This window comes from Podarcis cretensis, assembly GCF_951804945.1.
Source record: "Podarcis cretensis genome assembly, chromosome: 13".
Classification (NCBI taxonomy): Eukaryota; Metazoa; Chordata; class Lepidosauria; order Squamata; family Lacertidae; genus Podarcis; species Podarcis cretensis.
Genome location: NC_137182.1, coordinates 54,944,654 through 54,963,980, shown reverse-complemented (window position 1 = coordinate 54,963,980; position 19,327 = coordinate 54,944,654). Strand labels below are relative to the sequence as shown.

The 19,327-nt window shown below is 45.8% G+C and overlaps 1 protein-coding gene across 3 annotated transcripts in view; it reads right to left on the bottom strand.

Moving 5' to 3' along the window:
* The window catches only part of ZCWPW1 (zinc finger CW-type and PWWP domain containing 1), a 37,617-nt gene that overhangs the window by 10,270 nt on the left and 8,020 nt on the right, over window positions 1-19,327 (bottom strand). For 2 of the 3 annotated variants that reach the window (XM_079951884.1, XM_079951883.1), the window contains exons 2-9: window positions 15,896-15,969; window positions 14,565-14,842; window positions 11,773-11,851; window positions 10,462-10,519; window positions 7,123-7,271; window positions 6,193-6,339; window positions 4,077-4,193; window positions 2,622-2,742 (exon numbers count right to left, since the gene is read on the bottom strand). In XM_079951884.1, coding sequence (XP_079808010.1) covers window positions 2,622-2,742; window positions 4,077-4,193; window positions 6,193-6,339; window positions 7,123-7,271; window positions 10,462-10,519; window positions 11,773-11,851; window positions 14,565-14,842; window positions 15,896-15,920 — 974 coding nt within the window. In that variant the 5' untranslated portion in view covers window positions 15,921-15,969. The remainder of the gene's footprint in view (window positions 1-2,621; window positions 2,743-4,076; window positions 4,194-6,192; window positions 6,340-7,122; window positions 7,272-10,461; window positions 10,520-11,772; window positions 11,852-14,564; window positions 14,843-15,895; window positions 15,970-19,327) is intronic. The other variant, XM_079951885.1, reaches the window with a different exon arrangement.

Here is a 19,327-nt window from a genome sequence, read left to right as displayed (position 1 = left end):
AATGCGAGTTTCTGGTAGGGCGTGGGGAGACTTTGATTACCCAGCTCCATTGGTTTTTCTTTTGACAGCTAAAATTTGACACTCAGGGAAACAAAAAGAGGCAATTCCAGGAGCAATTAGTGGTTAGATTGTCAGGCTGCTTTTTATTTATTTTACTTTCTAGGCAAAAAGGCTCCCAATGTGGCTTGCAAAAACCAGCAGTAATTCCTAAAAAGACATGATGCATGAGGAAAACTAAATGGGATGGAGGAAGACTACAAGTGGCAGGACCTGGATTCAAAATGCTACTTAGTCACTGGGTGACCTTAGACCAGTAATGGCCAAACTTGGCCCTCCAGCTATTTTGGGACTACAACTCCCATCATCCCTAGCTAACAGGACCAGTGGGATCAAAACAGCTGGAGGGCCAAGTTTGGCCATCCCTGCCTTAGGCCAATCACAATGTCTCAATCTAACCTATCTTACAGGGTTGTTGTGAGGATAGCACAAATAGTACTCATTAATGGTTCCTCATCATCCTGGAAAAAAGTGACAAGTGGGGTGCCGCAGGGTTCTTGTCCTGGGCCTGTTGTTCTTTAACATCTTTATGGATGAAGGAATTGAAGGGATGGTCATCAAATTTGCAGATGACACCAAACTGGGAGGGGTAGCTAATGCCACAGAAGACAGAATCAGAATTCAAAATGACCTTAACAGATTGGAGAACTGGGTGCTAGCTAACAAAATGAATTTCAATAGGGACAAATGTCAGGTTCTGCACTTAGGCAGGAAGAACCAGATGCAGAAATATAGGATTGGGGACACCTGGCTTACTAGCAGTATATGTGAAAAGGACCTTGGGGTCTTGGTGGACCACAAGCTGAACATGAGGCAACAGTGTGATGCAGAAGCAAAAAAGGCCAATGCTATTCTAGGCTGCATCAACAGAAGTACAGTGTCCAGATCAAGGGAAGTAATAGTACCGCTCTATTCTGCCTTAGTCAGACCACACCTGGAATACTGTGTCCAATTCTGGGCACCACAATTTAAGAAGGATGTTGACAAGTTGGAATGTGTGCAGAGGAGGGCAACCAAGATGATCAAGGGTATGGAAATTAAACCTTATAAGGAGCGCTTGAAGGAGCTGAGTAAGTTTAGCCTGGAAAAGAGGAGACTGAGGAGATATGAAAGCCATTTTCAAATATCTTAAGGGTTGTCACACGGAGGAGGGAGCATGCTTGTTTTCTCCTGCTCTGGAGGGTAGGACTCGAACCCGTGGCTTCCAGTTGCAAGAAAGGAGATTCTGACTAAACATTCGGAAAAACTTTCAGACAGTAAGAACTGTTCAGCAGTGGAACAGACTCCCATGAGAGGTGGTGGACTCTCCTTCCTTGGAGGTTTTTAAACAGAGGTTGGATGGCCATCAGTCACGGACGCTTTAGCTGAGATTCCTGCATTGAAGGGGGGTTGGACTAGATGAACCTTGGGGTCCCTTCCAATTCTAAGATTCTATGATTTTATAAAGCCCGGAGATGCACTGGGCATGTAAGTAAAGCTGTGTTTCTGGGGAGCTCCCCTTTCTGCGGCTTAGAGGCCCCATTCTTGGCCAGTTTTTCTGTCAAAAGACTGCAGCTGCTGTACTGGCAAGGGTGCTAAGAAAGATTGGCTATTTTGGCTAAGCCTTTCAAGGAGGGTCAGCAGCTGAAAAAACTGCAGGGATCAAGACACATAGAACTGAGGTTTTGAAGGAACTGAGATTTAAGTACAGCAGAGCAAAACTGGGGTTTTCACTCTGAGAGACATGGGCAGGTGTATTTTTGCCTCGGTGTGTGTGTGTTGTGTGTGTTGTGTTGGTTAACTAGTGCTGGGACTATTGTTTTGTGCTCCAAGCCTGCCGATAAGATGGCAATGGAAAACTGGTTTGTTTAGCACGGTGTAGTGTGCTGCCCACACAATCAATATTTTCTTGCATTGCACTGCACGATATCCTGAAGCCCGTTTTTTTAAAAAATAAACCCTGCTGTGTTTGTGGCTCGCTCTTTCTAATTTGGCACTCTCATTTGTTTCAATGGGACTTGCATCCCTGTAACACATGTTGAGGATCTCTGCCTATGTTAAGGGCAAAGGGGGACCTTATCATTATTATTACTTCAATTTATGTACCATTCTTTACCCAAAGATCTCAGGGCAGTGTACAACATTAGAAACACTTTACAAAACATCCAATGATAAAAACATAGTAAAAAGCATGCTTGTTTGTTGTGGGATGGGTGCTCATCTATGCAGGTGTCTCTCAGCATCAAAATGCCAGCCCATATTTCTTCCCCCTTAATCCACAGAAAATCAAGTGTTATAAAACAGCCTGTTTGCAGTATCCGAGGCTGCGTACACACTATGCCTTTAAAGCACTTTTGAAGCACATTTCCCCCACTCAAAGAATTCTGGGCACTGTAGTTTGTCAAAGGGTGCTTTCAGGAACTGTAACTCTGTGAAGGGAAAAGTACAGTGCCCAGAATTCTCTAAGGGAAATAATGTGCTTTGAATGTGCTTTAAAGTTACAGTGTGTACGCAGCCTCTATGGCTCATTTGTGATATCAGACCTCTGTCTAGAAGCACCCGAGAGTTGTGTGTTCCTTCCCTACCATGGGTATCCATATTGCTTGGCCCACACGATTGACCCAGGAATATAAACAGCATAGACCACCTCGTTCTCAGACCCTGACCATGTTTCCTCTGGAATGCTGCAGCTGTTGTGCTCGAGATCTGCAACGGAAAATAAACACCCCGCTGAAAAGAATCTGGGAAGTCTGTGTAATTGAAATAAATGCATTTTCTCTACCCCGACCCCTTTTCACTTCTCCCTCCCCTTTACTGAATACAAGCCCCTTTGGGGCAGGGACCCTTCCTTTTGTACTGCTGCATAAGGTACAATACATAGTGACAGCAGCAAAACAAAATAACTCATAGAGAAGGCACCAAAAGCAACCCATTGCAGTGACTGGAAGAGGTTCTAGACTCCCACAAGACGCCTTTGTTTTGAAAGGGTAGATTTTACAATGGTCAAGAGCATATGATGGTGGTGGGCCACTTGGGTCAGACTGATACTCCAGTCTTCCCAAACCTGGTGCCTTCCAAATGTTGGAGCCAACAGTGTGACGCGGCAGCTAAAAAAGCCAATGCAATTCTGGGTTGCATTAATAGGAGTATAGCGTCTAGATCAAGGGAAGTAATAGTGCCACTGGATTCTGCTCTGGTCAGACCTCACCTGGAGTACTGTGTCCAGTTCTGGGCACCACAGTTCAAGAAGGACACGGACAAACTGGAACGTGTCCAGAGGAGGGCAACCAAAATGGTCAAAGGCCTGGAAACGATGCCTTATGAGGAACAGCTAAGGGAGCTGGGCATGTTTAGCCTGGAGAAGAGGAGGTTAAGGGGTGATATGATAGCCATGTTCAAATATATAAAAGGATGTCACATAGAGGAGGGAGAAAGGTTGTTTTCTGCTGCTCCAGAGAAGCGGACACGGAGCAATGGTTCCAAACTACAAGAAAGAAGATTCCAGCTAAACATTAGGAAGAACTTCCTGACAGTAAGAGCTGTTTGACAGTGGAATTTGCTGCCAAGGAGTGTGGTGGAGTTTCCTTCTTTGGAGGTCTTTAAGCAGAGGCTTGACAACCATATGTCAGGAGTGCTCTGATGGTGTTTCCTGCTTGGCAGGGGGTTGGACTCGATGGCTCTTGTGGTCTCTTCCAACTCTAGGATTCTATGAGCTGGTACTCTTTATCAGCCCAGGGCTGATGGGAGCTGTAGTCCAAGTCTGGTCTATTCTGACAGGCAGCAGCCCTCTAGCTTCTCAAGTAGTATTTCCCTTCACCTGATTTATGGACTACAACTTTCTGGACTACTGACCATGCTGGCTGGGACTGATGGGAGCTGGAACTTAAAAACATCTGGAGAGCCACAGGTTGCCCAGGCAGACAGGGTTTCTGCGGGACACTGAGCAGTCACAATTTTTCATATTTAACTGAGGGAAGGAGAGGCCACCAAATGTCTGTCAGCCCCTGCAGGAAAAGGCTTGCCTTTCCCTTCTGTTTTACCTGGGTTCTGGCTACATGTCCAGTCCTCAGACAGAACCGATGGGTCTATGTCACTGCTAAGCCGCCTCCACTTCTCACAGGTTGGATAAGAGCACTGGACCCATGCCATGCACCAGCCTAGAGTGATGAAAGGGGGGGAAATCATGAAACAGCAGACTTCAGCTTTATGGAACATGCTTGGAGCTGCACAAGGTGGAGGTGCAGATGGAGTAGATGAGCATCACTCAGGCTAACTCTTAAGTGTGTGGATTCTTCTGTTAGAGGGGATTAAAGCAATCTGTCTTAATATGAATTGTAGCTATGTTACGGGCTACCATATGAAGATATGTGTTCCTATCTTCTGAAGAGACTGGGGCTTTCAACTCTTCAGATGTGGGTCCATCTATGGATGTTCATTGGGGCTTCCACAAGCCAGGGTACTCAGGGATTCTGTAATGCAGGATGCTTCAGCTGGGCCCAAGACAACCACAGAAGAGTAAGCAACACAACTCCACTTGAGCCAGTGTGGTGTAGTGGTTAAGAGTGGTGGACTCGTAATCTGGGGAACCGGGTTCGCGTCTCCGCTCCTCCATATGCAGCTGCTGGGTGACCCTGGGCCAGTCACACTTCTTTGAAGTCTCTCAGCCTCACTCACCTCACAGAGTGTTTGTTGTGGGGGAGGAAGGGAAAGGAGAATGTTAGCCGTTTTGAGACTCCTTAAAGGGAGTGAAAGGCGGGATATCAAATCCAAACTCCTCCTCCTCCTCCTCCACTTGCTGTCATGTACAGCTCCTGATCAAAGCCACTCCAAAGTATCAGCAATGATTTTACAGCCCGTTTAGACAATGACACTTCCTTCTCATGTGCCTTGGGTGGCAAGCCTGTCCTTGCTGAACACCAGTCAAAACATTCACCTGCTCATTGTTGAATGTGATAGATGCCATCACCTGCCAACAATGTCTTTTTCCAATGTACACAGAACAATAACAACAAAAATGCCAATAGCCAGAAGGGCTGGGTATTAAAGAAAACTGAAGGAGGTTGGAGAGAGAGAGAGAGAGAGAGAGAGAGAGAGAGAAAGCTGGTATGATGTTGAAGCCACAATGACCAATTGCATACTTTGTGGCTGCAACACCATGCCAAATTCTCTCTCACACACACCCGCCCCTGCTGTTTTCCTCAACATCCAGCCTGATGGATGTTTAAGTTCTGAAGAACTTAAAAGTGCTCATGATTTTCTGACATTTTGGCTGTCCTACTTTGGATTTAGTTTCTCCTGTGGACCAATATCTATGCTTTCCCCCTCTATACATAGGATAGGCAACCTCCATGTAAAATAATAAATTGACTCAAATCTGACATCCAAGACAGCAACAACTCAGAAACTAGTGGGAGAGAGGTCTTGAATCTCCCGAGGCACTCTGCGGCCGTCCAAAATATCATTATTCAACAAAGGACCTTGAAAGGGAGACTTCAGGATGAAACTGCTGAACAAGAAATCAGGAGAATGGCTTCCTTTCCCACTATAGGTGGTAAAATAACCTCACAAAGTGATCATTGTGCTAATGTCACCTATTAGTACTGCTGCTGTGAATGGCGGTTGCTGTGCTCATCTTACCTTCATTTACGGTTGGCTTAAAAGCATTGTCACAGAGCCTTATATTCCACAGCCCTCTGGACCACTGTCTACACCCCCCTCCCCACCCTCCAATACTCCCAACTATATGTGTCTGCCAATTTCATGCAGGTGAAGTCTAGCCAAGAAAGAAAGCTACTGCAATCATAGTCTTTATGGTGCCACAAGACCCTTGGCAGTTTCCCCATAATTAATGGAATATCTAACAACGGCAGCTCTGCAGCCTCCTTTGTGGGTGTTCTGTGATTCAATACACTTCATTTTATTATTTTTAAGCTCACTTTTTGTTCTTACAGCAAGTTACCGGTATTTAAGGTTGCATCAATCCCCGCCAAACATCCAGGGCTTTCCCCTGTGGACTGTGCACAAAAAACAGCAGAAGCACTGCAGCCCACCAGAGCTCCGAAGCCAGCCTAGCCGATCTGCCTTCAATCCCCCATCCCCATTTGTCCCCCATCCTCCCTAAAAACCCTCTGGAGCAGCAGGAAGGGTTCAGCTCACTGCAGCCACTTCCTCCTCGGTCTGCCTCCTCCTTCTCCTGCATTTCCTCTTGGTCAACGCGGACGTGGGCGTTGCCCTGAACTTTCTTCTTGGGCGCACCTTTCCGGTTTTCCTTACGCCCTCCATTGTCTCCTCCTGATTTCTCATCTGCCAGGAGACAAAGAGAAACAAGTTGTTGTGCGCGCCCGTGTTTGCCTCTTTGCAAAAACACCGGGAGAGTGGTGGTGGGGTGGCAGCAGCGGAGCTGGTGAGTGCGGGGAGGAAACTGTGAGCTGCCTAGCAGTCAAGAGCAGCAACTTGTTTTGAAACACTGGAAAGAATGTGGATCTCTGCCCTACACAGGGCTTGTGGCCCCTCTTCCTAGGGCTGCACTGGTACTGAGTCACTTCCCTTTGCCAGGCTTCCCACCCACCCGGACACGTTCGGCCCATGGCCAATGGCACCTGCTGCTCCCATCTTGCACAGCCCCCATTCATTTCAACTGAGGTTTATCCCTGGTGTGTTTTGCTCAGTGTTTGTTCATGCAAGAGACTTAGGCTATGTACACATTAGGGGTAAGTTTCTGCCACTGTGGTTCAAATTGCATTTGCACATTGCTGTGTACACCAAAGAGAGGGCAAGGATGTCTTCACCTGATGCACATTACCTGTTTGGTTTTTCCATGCCTGCATTCCCTCCCCACAAAACTCCTATTCACAAAACTGTCGTCTGAGCATGCTCAGTGGCTGACTCAAGCATACATACCTCAGCTTAACTGCAAAATGAACGTGGCTTTCCTTTTCAAATCGGATGGAAGATAGTTTGAACAACAGGGTTTATCAAGAAACCACAGGATATGAATTGTGCCAAAGCCATGTGTACATAGTTTCAAACACTAGCAGTGGGAGCGTACTAGAGCCAGAGTAACTAGTAATATGTACATAGGCTTACTTTTCTCCTGTCTGTCCTTATTCACAGAATGTGTTCTGTGTTTCTTCTTTTTTAGCAGATGCCGCTTCTGATCCGTTTCTGAAACAATCACCTCACTTTTCTTTCCAAAGACGACGTCCTCCACAGCTGGAGAGACCCCCAAAACCTTCCTGAAGAAAAGAGCAGAAGCACACAGTTAGGGCCTACTTCAGCAGGGTGGAATATTGAAAACTAGTCTGCTTGGGGACATTGATTACAAGTTGCACTGATATGTTTCCAGCAGGGGTGAGCAAATCTCAGTTTCTCATTTCTCCAGAAGGAAGATCAGTTGTCCATGTTTTTGTGAATTTTTTAAGTTCTCATGAAAAGTCACCGGCATTTTAGTGCTATTTTTTCCAAATATACCCATGCTTGTATAAAATTTTGGCCAATAATTTTGCAGACCAATTTTCCCTAACTGTAATACCTTTGTATGCTATTTACACTAATATGCACACGTTTGTGCATACTTTAACCTACTATGTACATTTTTGAATGTATTACTTGGCTTGAAGAACCGTACTTCAAAATTCAGAGAAATGTGAATTTCGAGGGGGAGCTGGGGCTTTGTTCTCGTAGTGTTTCAGAAAGGGCAAATTAGGTTCACCTTTAAATGAGAACTGAGTTTGAATGTCTCCCCCATTCCTAGAGGAAGGAACAATGTCGCTCACCACCACTACTTGAACCTGGGAAGGCTGTAGCTTAGGTCATAACAGGCTTCAGCCTCCTGGATCATTCCCCAAAATTTGTAGCTAAATAAACATGGAGATGAGTGCATTCTCCTCATCCAAGGGGAAGTGATGCTGTGTGAAGGTTTCCCTGAACTTTACATCACTCCCAAGAAACATAAGGGACCTTCTTTCAGCCCCAAAGTTTGCTTTTTAAGAGAATAAGTTTAATTCTTCCCCTGCCACTGTTTCTCGGTTCTAATTGTCTACCCTGTGTATCCAAATGGCACATTTAGCTACATTTAGAGCCCCCTGATACAGACAGGAAGTTGCTTTGCGCAGAGAAAAGATATGTGCAGAAAGGGTTAAGCGCCACGTCCCTTCTGCAGAAGACACACCTCTTTACCTTGGCCAGAGCCATGGCTAGGGTTTGCCCTGGTGTCCCCTGCAGAGGGGTGACAGCTCCCAGCTTGTATGCATGTGTATGCAAATAATAATAATAATAATAATAAATTTTATTTATATCCCGCCCTCCCCAGCCGAAGCCGGGCTCAGGGCGGCTAACAACATTAAAACAGTGTTGGAAATGCGTGTGTGTGCGCCAAACAGTGTCTTTGACCCTGGTGAAAGAAAGCCTAGTTTCACCCCTGCCTTGGTCCCTGTGACACTTGAGAAATACGGTATATGTTTTCAAGACTTACCCTAATCCTGTGACTTTAATTGGTTTGAAACTGTTTTTAACTGAATTTTAAGTTGCCCTGGAATCTTATGGTAAAGGGAAGGTAAGAAACCAAAGTTGTTGCTGCCATTTGTTTCTCCACTAAACATCCTCCCATTGGAGGTGTTCTTTAACAATATTCTAAGGAGGGCGCCTGGGAACACCAACTAAAACTAAACTCTGCTACATAGACATTTCCTGTACTTGGGCACCACCTTGAGGCCAAAGAGTGATTTTCACATGCCTGGAGATTCCTGCGTTGCTTTTCTAAATAATATTGCCCAGGTAGGCAGTCTCGGGGCTTTTTTTACGCAACTGAGGCTTAAATCAGCTTTTGCTTTCATTCGTTTGCAAACGTGAATGAAAATCCCACACTGATAGCAGTCATTTCTTTCACATTATGTCCTTCAATAGAGAACATTCACACACAACTTACACAGAACACTCCCATAAATTGAAATAGGCCGTATCAGGGAGTATCAGAGCCAGTTTAGCAATTCGCAGTATAAAACTGCTGGTAGAGATCTATGATTTTTTTATTAATTTAGGTCAGCCTTCCTGGTGCCCTCCAGATGGTTTGGACTACAACTCCACATAGCTGTACTGGCTGGGGCTGGTGTGCCCTCACAGGAACACAACACCAAGACTTGTTTACTGCCTCCTTCACATTTCTTCCCTCTGGCAAGAGATAATTTTCCTTGCCCTCTTAATAAAACCATACCATCCAAGCTCTCAGATTTACCTGTGATGTTACAAGATGCTCATTATCATTCCTATGTTGCTTTTTAGCTGGAAAATCGCCACACATTTCTTATCTAATTCATACTGACTAACTAAAATTCCCAGCGATCTTTTTTTCCGGCAGGGGCCCTACACCTTTCACAGTAGCACAACAAAGCAGGCAACCTTTTTCCTTGCATTCGCCAGAGCTGCATGTTGTGTACTGCTCCACCTGCTGAATTCCTGCTTGTCACATATCTGCTAAAGACATAGGTGGGGAAAGGCTCAACAAACCTGCTTTACAATGTCAGGTACATAAATCTGATAGCCTTTGTTACCGCGCCATGTGAAAGATAGGAGGAATACAGGCCTGATTTGTCCACCCAGGAATGGGGAACGTCAGGTTTAGAAGTCAAGGGCAGCACTACAGGGCTTTCTGTCTAGCTCTTGGAACTCTCCCCAGGCCACACACCCTTCACCGGCCCCGCTTTGCGCCCTCCTTGAGTGTTTGTGCTTGGCTGGAATTTGTTCCTGACCACTGATAATGCCCTTTGTGTTATGTACTGAAGTTCTCACCCTGGGCCAACAGGGGGATACTGTAGATAGTTCAGGTCCACATATGCAAATAAGGGATCAAAAGTGACGTTCAGTGATTGGATAGTTACAGAAAGTGTTACAGTTGCGTTGTACTGGAGCTCTATATAAGCAGGCTGGCTGAACCCTTCAGTTCAGTTCTGACCTGTGAATAAACAAGAGCTGTTTGGAGAATCGCTGTGTCGTCTGATATGTTCGCCCACAACTTAACACTTTGCTTGCCTGGATGGAGGATAGAGAAGGGTGTGAGAGTATGTGTAGAAACTGTACAAAGGTAAAATCTGCATCCATTGCCCTGCCTGCTTTTGCCTCTGGCACTGTCCACCACTGTCAGGTACACACACACACACACACACACACACCTGCCACAGTAGGTTCTCTAGGAGGCAATGTGGCGCTCGGGTTGAAAAAGGTTCCCTGGGCCCTGCTTTAGGGTCTCCTTGCTTGCAGCACTTTGGGTTCTGGTCAGCTCCTTCCCTGCAGTAGCGAAGGACAAGCCCACAACGTTCAAGGTGCAAATTACAGAAATTGTTTTTGAGGAACGGCTTGGGAATGCCTCTGGGAACGTGAAGAGCGCCCCGCCTTCAGCAGCGAGGCCGAATATGCAGCCGTGCAACTCACCTTCCCAGATCTTGTTTCTCAGTAGGCTTTGCCGAAATGGTTCTCTTCGCAGAGTCTTCTGGAAATAAAAAAAGCAAAACAGCTTTAAATAGCTAAGCCCTGAAGGATTATGAGTTCATAAAATAGTTTGATGTTGGCTTGAGCGATAATCACTGCCAGCTCCCAAACATTATCTTCAAAAGTTGACAGGCTTCCAAAGTTTCAGCCATTAACAGAGCTTCTCAGATGTAAGTATGACTTAATTCAAGGGGGTTACTTCCAGGTAAGTAGGAAGATGATTGCAACTGTAGTGGCACAACTCATGGCAGATGGCAAAGCAAGTACTCCAAGAGTTTAAGCAGCATCTAGCTGCGGTAACCAAGGGGGGGGGGAGCCAGTTTCAGCTCTCTGTCTCTAGCCTCGTTCATTCCTGCTTTCTGTTAACACAATATTATGTTGCTGCTGTGGGGAGGGGTCATTCAGAGGGCCTTTTGGGGGACTAAACACTCCTTGTCCGTTCCATCCTTGCCCCTCAAGGGAACCATGCAATAAAACCAACTGACATTAAGACCAAGTGTTTGTGTGTGAAGTCTTGGTTGACCACAAACTTGACATGAGCCAACAGTGTGACGCGGCAGCTAAAAAAGCCAATACAATTCTGGGCTGCATCAATAGGAGTATTGCATCTAGATCAAGGGAAGTAATAGTGCCAATGTATTCTGCTCTGGTCAGACCTCACCTGGAGTACTGTGTCCAGTTCTGGGCACCACCGTTCAAGAAGGATACGGACAAACTGGAAGGTGTCCAGAGGAGGGCAACCAAAATGGTCAAAGGCCTGGAAACGATGCCTTATGAGGAACGGCTAAGGGAGCTGGGCATGTTTAGCCTGGAGAAGAGGAGGTTAAGGGGTGATATGATAGCCATGTTCCAATATATAAAAGGATGTCACATAGAGGAGGGAGAAAGGTTGTTTTCTGCTGCTCCAGAGAAGCGGACACGGAGCAATGGATCCAAACTACAAGAAAGAAGATTCCACCTAAACATTAGGAAGAACTTCCTGACAGTAAGAGCTGTTCGACAGTGGAATTTGCTGCCCAGGAGTGTGGTGGAGTCTCCTTCTTTGGAGGTCTTTAAGCAGAGGCTTGACAACCATATGTCAGGAGTGCTCTGATGGTGTTTCCTGCTTGGCAGGGGGTTGGACTCGATGGCCCTTGTGGTCTCTTCCAACTCTAGGATTCTATGATTCTAAGTGCCTCAGATTTTAGTGGCCATGTCTATGTTACACCAACATCTTTCTGCCCTTGTGTCTCTCCCCCGCCCCAACCAGCATACCCATACACTCCTGCAAAGGCTTCTGGAGCACACTCTGGACAATCTCCTCGAACTGTGCATCGGTGAGGCCACCTTCTTCCTGCCAAAAGATGAGCAAATGTAGCAACAATACCACGCCCTGCATAGTAAGCATAGGCCCCTGGCTAGCATTGGCAGAGAGGCTGCTTTTAAAACAGTTTTGAAACATCGGCTGGTCCAAAATGCAGCGGCCAGGCTTTTATCTGGTCCTCAATATTCAGAACGTATTTGTCTCTAGATTCATTCTACGTAGTTCTTTATTACTGCTCTGTTTTCAAGGTCGTTTGCTAGTGTAAAGCCTTAAACCAAGGGTCATTTATGTATCTTATGCATAGCTGCAGTCACTATAAAATACCCACTCCACAAAAGAAAAACTGCCAGTTCTCAGAAACCCCCTCCGAAAAAAGCATGAGGCAGAACACTGACATACAGACACCAAATAAAAACATAAAAAGCAGGCAAAAAAGCAGGCAACACTAAAACCAAACAAGCAACCCCCCCCCCAACAAACATAAACAAAGGAACCCCCTCGAAATACAAAGAAAATTACAGGCAAAATACCCACAACTGCAAACTGCTTAGAATCAAGTAGAATAAAACTTTTGTGAATAAATAAATGTAATATTTTTGGTTGGACTAGATGACCCTTGCGGAATGTCCATTCCAGGACAACATTTCTATGTTCAAATGTGAAGCCCAGAAACATTCTGGGGGAAGGGCAGGTTGTCTACAGTATGTGGCTGCTCTTTGTTTTCCAGCCCAGCCCAACCCATGGTGGTTAAAAAAATGTTGTGTTTTTTTTAAAAAAAACAACAATGTTTGAGGGCACCATGGCTCCATGTTGGGAAACCCTACCTTAAATGGTCTTGGACCCAGTTAGCACATGGACCAGCTGCTCCCAGGTCAAGCTGCCCAGTGGCATAGCGTGGGTTGTCAGCACCCGGGGCAAGGCAAGTAATTTGCATCCCCTAACCCATGGATTTGCGCCCCCTAACCCTAACCCCCAGATGTTGCGCCCGGTGCGGCCGGCCCCCCCTGCACCCCCCATGCTACGCCACTGAAGCTGCCCCACTTTAAAACCTGCCTTGCAGGCTCTGCTTCCCAGGAAATGAGCATGAGAGACCTGGCTGGGGCTTTGGAATTACTTCCCTGTGGTTATTCACCCGGCTCTCCCTCCATTGTCTTCCAGACAGAAATGGAAAACATTTTTAGTCAAACCAGTTTTGAATCTCTAACTTTAGCCCTGTTTTTTAATTATTTTAGTTGAACATTTTAAATAGTTTTTAATGTGTCTTAATATTTAATATTATGTATTATTTATACAGGGACATGGGTGGTGCTGTTGGTTAAACCACAGAGCCTAGGACTTGCCGATTAGAAGGTCGGCGGTTCGAATCCCCGTGACGGGGTGAGCTCCCGTTGCTCCTCGAAGTGAATGCACGGTTTTAAGAAAAAGGAAACAAACTTGCAAGACAAAGGAAACAAACTTGCAAGACGTTTTCGTCTTGCGAAGCATGCCCATAGGGAAATCCGTCTTGCGAAGCAACTCAAAAAACGAAAAACTCTTTCGTTTTGCGAGTTTTTCGTCTTTCGAGGCATTCGTCTTGTGAGGTACCACTGTATGTTGATTATATCCCAGCAACACAAAGTATCATCACGGTGTCCTAGCGGTACAGAGGTAAATGTGACTCATTCATAGCTTAGTCCGAGCCAAAATTTAACAAGCTTTCAACCATTGCCAGGGATCAACCCTGGGGCATGTGGAAGAATAAAGATGAGGGTGCTTCTGAACATATGCAGAGGGGTGTTTCCCTCAATCATGGCAGGCCCTCTATCCACAGGCCAAGCAACCCTCAACTTACCTGTAAGAATCCTCTGAAAACGAGAAGGGCAAAACTTTTAGTGGTTTTTGTGGGGTGGGATGTTAACTATTTTAAAATATGCTTTTTAGAGTTGTTATCTACCAAGAGCTTCCAATGAAAGAGCTCTGAAGATTTGACTTGGAAAAATCCTCCCTTGAGGGAGCAAACCTATATAATAAATAGGTAAAGGTAAAGGGACCCCCTGACCATTAGGTCCAGTCGTGACCGACTCTGGGGTTGCGGCGCTCATCTTGCTTTACTGGCTGAGGAAGCCGGCGTACAGCTTCCGGGTCATGTGGCCAGCAGGACTAAGCCACTTCTGGTGAACCAGGGCAGCGCACAGAAACGCCGTTTACCTTCCCACTGGAGTGGTACCTATTGATCTACTTGCACTTTGACGTGCTTTTGAACTGCTAGGTTGGCAAGAGCAGGGACCGAGCAGCGGGAGCTCACCCCGTCGCGGGGATTCGAACCGCTGACCTTCTGATCGGCAAGTCCTAGGCTCTGTGGTTTAACCCACAGCGCCACCCACGTCCCATATAATAAATAGTGGTACAGTGGTGCCTCGCAAGACGAAATTAATTCGTTCCGCCAGTCTCTTCGTCTTGCGGTTTTTTCGTCTTGCGAAGCACGGCTATTAGCGGATTAGCGCTATTAGCGGCTTAGCGGCTATTAGCGGCTTAGAAAAAGGGGGAGGAAAGGGAAAAAACTCGCAAGAACTCGCAAGACGTTTTCGTCTTGTGAAGCAAGCCCATAGGGAAATTCGTCTTGCGAAGCACTTCGAAAGACAGGAAACCCTTTCGTCTAGCGAGTTTTTCGTCTTGCGAGGCATTCGCCTTGCGGGGTACCACTGTATATAGAGGTATATACATTCAATAAATAATGATGATCATCTGCATTTCCACCACCTACATTTCTGGCCATGCCTGGATCCTTCTTGCAATCTTCTTCCTTTACAGACCTAGCAGGAGGGCTCCCTTTCTTCCTCTTATCTTGAGCTTTCGGTGTTTTGACGGGCTTGGCTGCAATTCTGTCACGTGGGGCATGGGCATGGTGCAGAGGAGCAGGAATGCCTTTAGTTTCAGCACCTTCCTGTTTGTCCTGGAGCTCTAGCAGTTCCCCTTTTGCAAAGAGCTCCTGAGGTTTAGCTACTGGGGGAGCAAACGTTCTTTTGGGCACTTTCCCAGTTTCTGAAGTTGCAGAAAACACATCATATTGTTTAGCACATAACAACATATGGCTTGTAACATAGTAACATCACAGAACGCATTTTGCTGCCTGAGACAGAAAATCCCAAGGCCTTCCTCAACCTGTCAGTCTCCACCTGTGCAGGCTGGAGCTGATGGGAGTTGGTGTCAAAAACATCTGGAAGGCACTGCTCAAGCCTTCTAAATCCTGTTCTAGACTTTTTAAAAAAAATGGTTTGTTTTTTTAAAAAATGGCTGCTGTTTTTTTTAAAAAAGGATGGTTACTGCTGCCATCCTTTTATTTTAATGCTCCAGAATATGAGCAAACTTCTGCATCGGAAGACTGTGGTGTGAGTTCATACTCCCTCTCAAAGCAGAGAATACCATATTTTTTGCTCTATGACTCACTTTTTCCCTCCTAAAAAGTAAGGGGAAATGTGTGTGCGTCTTATGGAGCGAATGCAGGCTGTGCAGCTATCCCAGAAGCCAGAACAGCAAGAGGGATCGCTGCTTTCACTGTGCAGCAATCCCTCTTGCTGTTCTGGCTTCTGAGATTCAGAATATTTTATTTCTTGTTTTCCTCCTCCAAAAACTAGGTGCGTCTTGTGGTCTGGTGCGTCTTATAGAGGGGAAAATACAGTGACCTTTGTCAAACTCATACCCCTGCTTTTGACAAGAGTGAAATTGACAGTTTTCAGCTTTGGCATCATTTGGGAAACAAAACCACAATTTTAACTGGAAAACACAATCTTCTTCTCTCTAGTGCTTTAAGTGCACATCTAGTGACACATGTTGCTGCTGCTGCTGCTGCCACCACTACTTATACACACACATACACTTCTTTCCCTCCCCTGGAAGGATAAAATGGAGTAGTTTTTGCAATTTCTTTAAGAGCTTGCAGAAAGTGGTGGTGGTAAAGAGCTAGGGGGGTTGCCCTTTGTAGCAATGTGTGGAGCAGAAGCAGCTCCCCCCCCCCACTACTTGCGCCTGAGAAACACGCCCACACTACACACTACTTCCTTTAAAATAAATAAATGGAGCACACACTGATCTTACCGCCTTTATTGTTCTGACTTGTCATTATGTATCAGCGGTGTGTCTACACTGGGAGGTGTGCGTTTTTCGTCTAACTTAAGAAACGAGAGGGAAGGGGAAGGAAGAGAAAGCAATAAAAATACATGATTAGCTGTTTTTTTCTTTTTAAAGAGTTGTTATGTTCTTTGAGAAGATAAAAGACGGGGAACGGCCCCAGGATTTCCCTGCATTTCCTAAATCCTAGCTTCAGATAGGAATCCCAACTGCGTAATCGAACCACAGTTAAAATCCGTGAGCTGTTCTCAATGCAGTCAAAGCGTTATTTGCAGAAGTGTGTGTGTAGTGTGCTGTTCAATATTAATTTGGAATTAAACGGTGTGATCTTGGAACGTTCTCTCAAATGTAAATTGGACCTTATAGCTTTCCTCCCTAGGTACAACTGATTTTTTTTAAAAATAGAGAGGATCTATGCTGTTAATAATGATGGCTATGTTCTACCTCCACTGTCTAAGGCTACCTTTGAATGCCCATTGCTGAGATTCACAAGTGGGGGCAACACATCTGTGTTCAAATCCTGCTTGCAGGTTTCCCATACAGTGGTACCTTAGGTTAAGTACTTCATTTGTTCTGGAGGTCCGTACTTAACCTGAAACTGTTCTTAACCTGAAGCACCACTTTAGCTAATGGGGCCTCCTGCTGCTGCTGCGCTGCCAGAGCACAATTTCTGTTCTCATCCTGAAGCAAAGTTCTTAACCTGAAGCACTATTTCTGGGTTAGCGGAGTCTGTAACCTGAAGCGTATGTAACCTGAAACATATGTAACCTGAGGTACCACTGTAATAGGTACCTGTCTGGCCACTGTGAGAGCCGGGCTCTTTTTACATTCTTACATTCATTATTGCACTGCACAGGAAGCAAAAACCAATTGGTAAGGTATTCAGATTCACTGTAGAGGTACCACCTGTTGATTTCTGCCTATTGTGAAAAAGGCAGAGACCATGGGCGTAGCCAAGGGGGGGCAGATAGGGGCAGCTGCCCCCCTAAATCAATCACAATCAATGGCTAACTGAGGTTCTGCCCACCCCCCAACAAAAATCCTGGCTACGCCCATGGCAGAGACCCCTCTTCTCCTGAAAAGCTGGCAGCCCTCTGTGGAGGTAGGAAAACATGAGGTCTAAATTACCGTATATCGGAGGAAGCATTCACAAAACCAGAACTTTTTGACACTGGGTTAATTAATTTGCATAATAAATACCTCCCCCTTACATTTCCTGTTTTGCATTAAGGTTATTGTTAAGGCTTGATTACTGTTAAGGTTAGGCAACCAGGATTTAGTTGACAAATGGCCTCTCTCCATTAAAACGGCGCCAGTGCTGCCTTGTTCCTGTCAAAAAAAAAATAAATACAGAACAAGGCTGTGCTGCAGTGCCCCTGGACAATCATTGAACTGACGTTTGGTTTCTTGTTTCCAGACCTGACAGGCACATGCCCCTGGAAGCAGAATGGTTGGAAACTTCTTAGCAGGAAAAAAAAGGAAGTGTTGGTTTTATTTATTTAATATGACCATCAGCCCTGGCTTTTCATTTGTTATTTAAAAATCAAAGTGGATGCTGTTGGAGTAGCGTTTCATGGATTAAAACGGAGTGAGGAATCTCCAGAATCTCAGACTACCCCTGCACTTTTAACTTCGCGATCTGACTTCCTATCTCATTGACAGACTTATTTTACAATTTCCTCCTCACACTTCTCTCTTGGACTTCAAAATGAGAGGTCATCTATCCTGAGAAAACGAAAGAGCAAGCAAAGGAGCTAATTTTTCTATCCAAGATAGGTGTTTTCTACAGTAAACACTGTAGTTTTCTTACTTACATTATTTTCTATGTACAGTGGTACCTCAGGTTAAGTACTTAATTCGTTCTGGAGGTCCGTTCTTAACCTGAAACTGTTCTTAACCTGAAGCACCACTTTAGCTAATGGGGCCTCCCGCTGCTGCCGCACCGCCAGAGCACGATTTCTGTTCTCATCCTGAAGCAAAGTTCTTAACCTGAGGTAATATTTCTGGGTTAGCAGAGTCTGTAACCTGAAGCATATGTAACCTGAAGCGTCTGTAACCTGAGGTACCACCGTATGTGATTACAAGTAAAATCTACTCTTCACTAGTTTAAACGCTGCTCACTCTGCACACCAAAAATGTCTCAGTAGGTGACTGACCAGTTATCCCATTAGAAACAAAGCTGTAACCACGATCTGTGCTGCTTTACAACAGTTACATGCGCCAGGCTGGTTTAGATTCTTCTATGCGATCTCAAGAGGGACGCAGGTGGTGCTGTGGGTTAAAGCCTCAGCGCCTAGGACCTGCCGATCGAAAGGTCGGCGGTTCGAATCCCTGCGGCGGGGTGCGCTCCCGCTGCTCGGTCCCAGCGCCTGCCAACCTAGCAGTTCGAAAGCACCTCCGGGTGCAAGTAGATAAATAGGGACCGCTTACCAGCGGGAAGGTAAACGGCGTTTCCGTGTGCGGCTCTGGCTCGCCAGAGCAGCGATGTCACGCTGGCCACGTGACCCGGAAGTGTCTCCGGACAGCGCTGGCCCCTGGCCTCTTGAGTGAGATGGGCGCACAACCCCAGAGTCTGTCAAGACTGGCCCGTACGGGCAGGGGGTACCTTTACCTTTACCTTTAGATATTCACAACACAGGTTTCTGCTTACTAGAGTAGCCAGCTGGAAGCCCAGGAGCAGAGCACGGAGGCAATAGCTGTCTCACTCACTATCTCTCCTGAGCAACTGATATTCCCCTGGGCGGCATTGCTGCCTCTGAACCTGAAACTCCAGAGGGCTGCTCTTCATTTCAAAACACCGAGTCTCCATATAACACAATGAGTCTCTTCTTCGCATTCTGAGGAGGGCAAAATCAGAAACCAGGAAAAGTTGCCAGGTGAGGCAACTAGCTCTGAGCTTTCTCTGCCTTCCCAGCAATCATATCGTGAGGTTTTTGTTTTTCCTTTAAAAAAGACAGGTTTCTAGTTCTCATGAGGCGGAAGTAATTGGTGAATAATAAGACCCCTGTTATCACTTGCATGGGGGCTGAAACAAGGCTTTCTACACCGAATACATTTCTGTGTAAGAAATCTAAGTTTAACAGTTGTGCTTTCCCTCCCACTAGCACAAGCAAACAAAGATGGGGGAATATTGACCCCAGCAGAAAAGTTCTCGCAAAACCCATTCGCATCGTCCGCGTGACTTTACCCTCAAACAACACAAATCTCAGCGCTTCCTCCCTGTATATTGGGGTTTACGCTATAACAACCACAATCCAATGAATTGCAGGGGCTTGGGCTCCAAACCACTCCACTCAGGATTGTTAACTATTTATTTCAGCGTTTTGAGGTGGATATATCAGTCACCACTTTCTGCTATGTCCTTTTCCATGCCCACTACTTCCTCAGTGCTTTCATTTA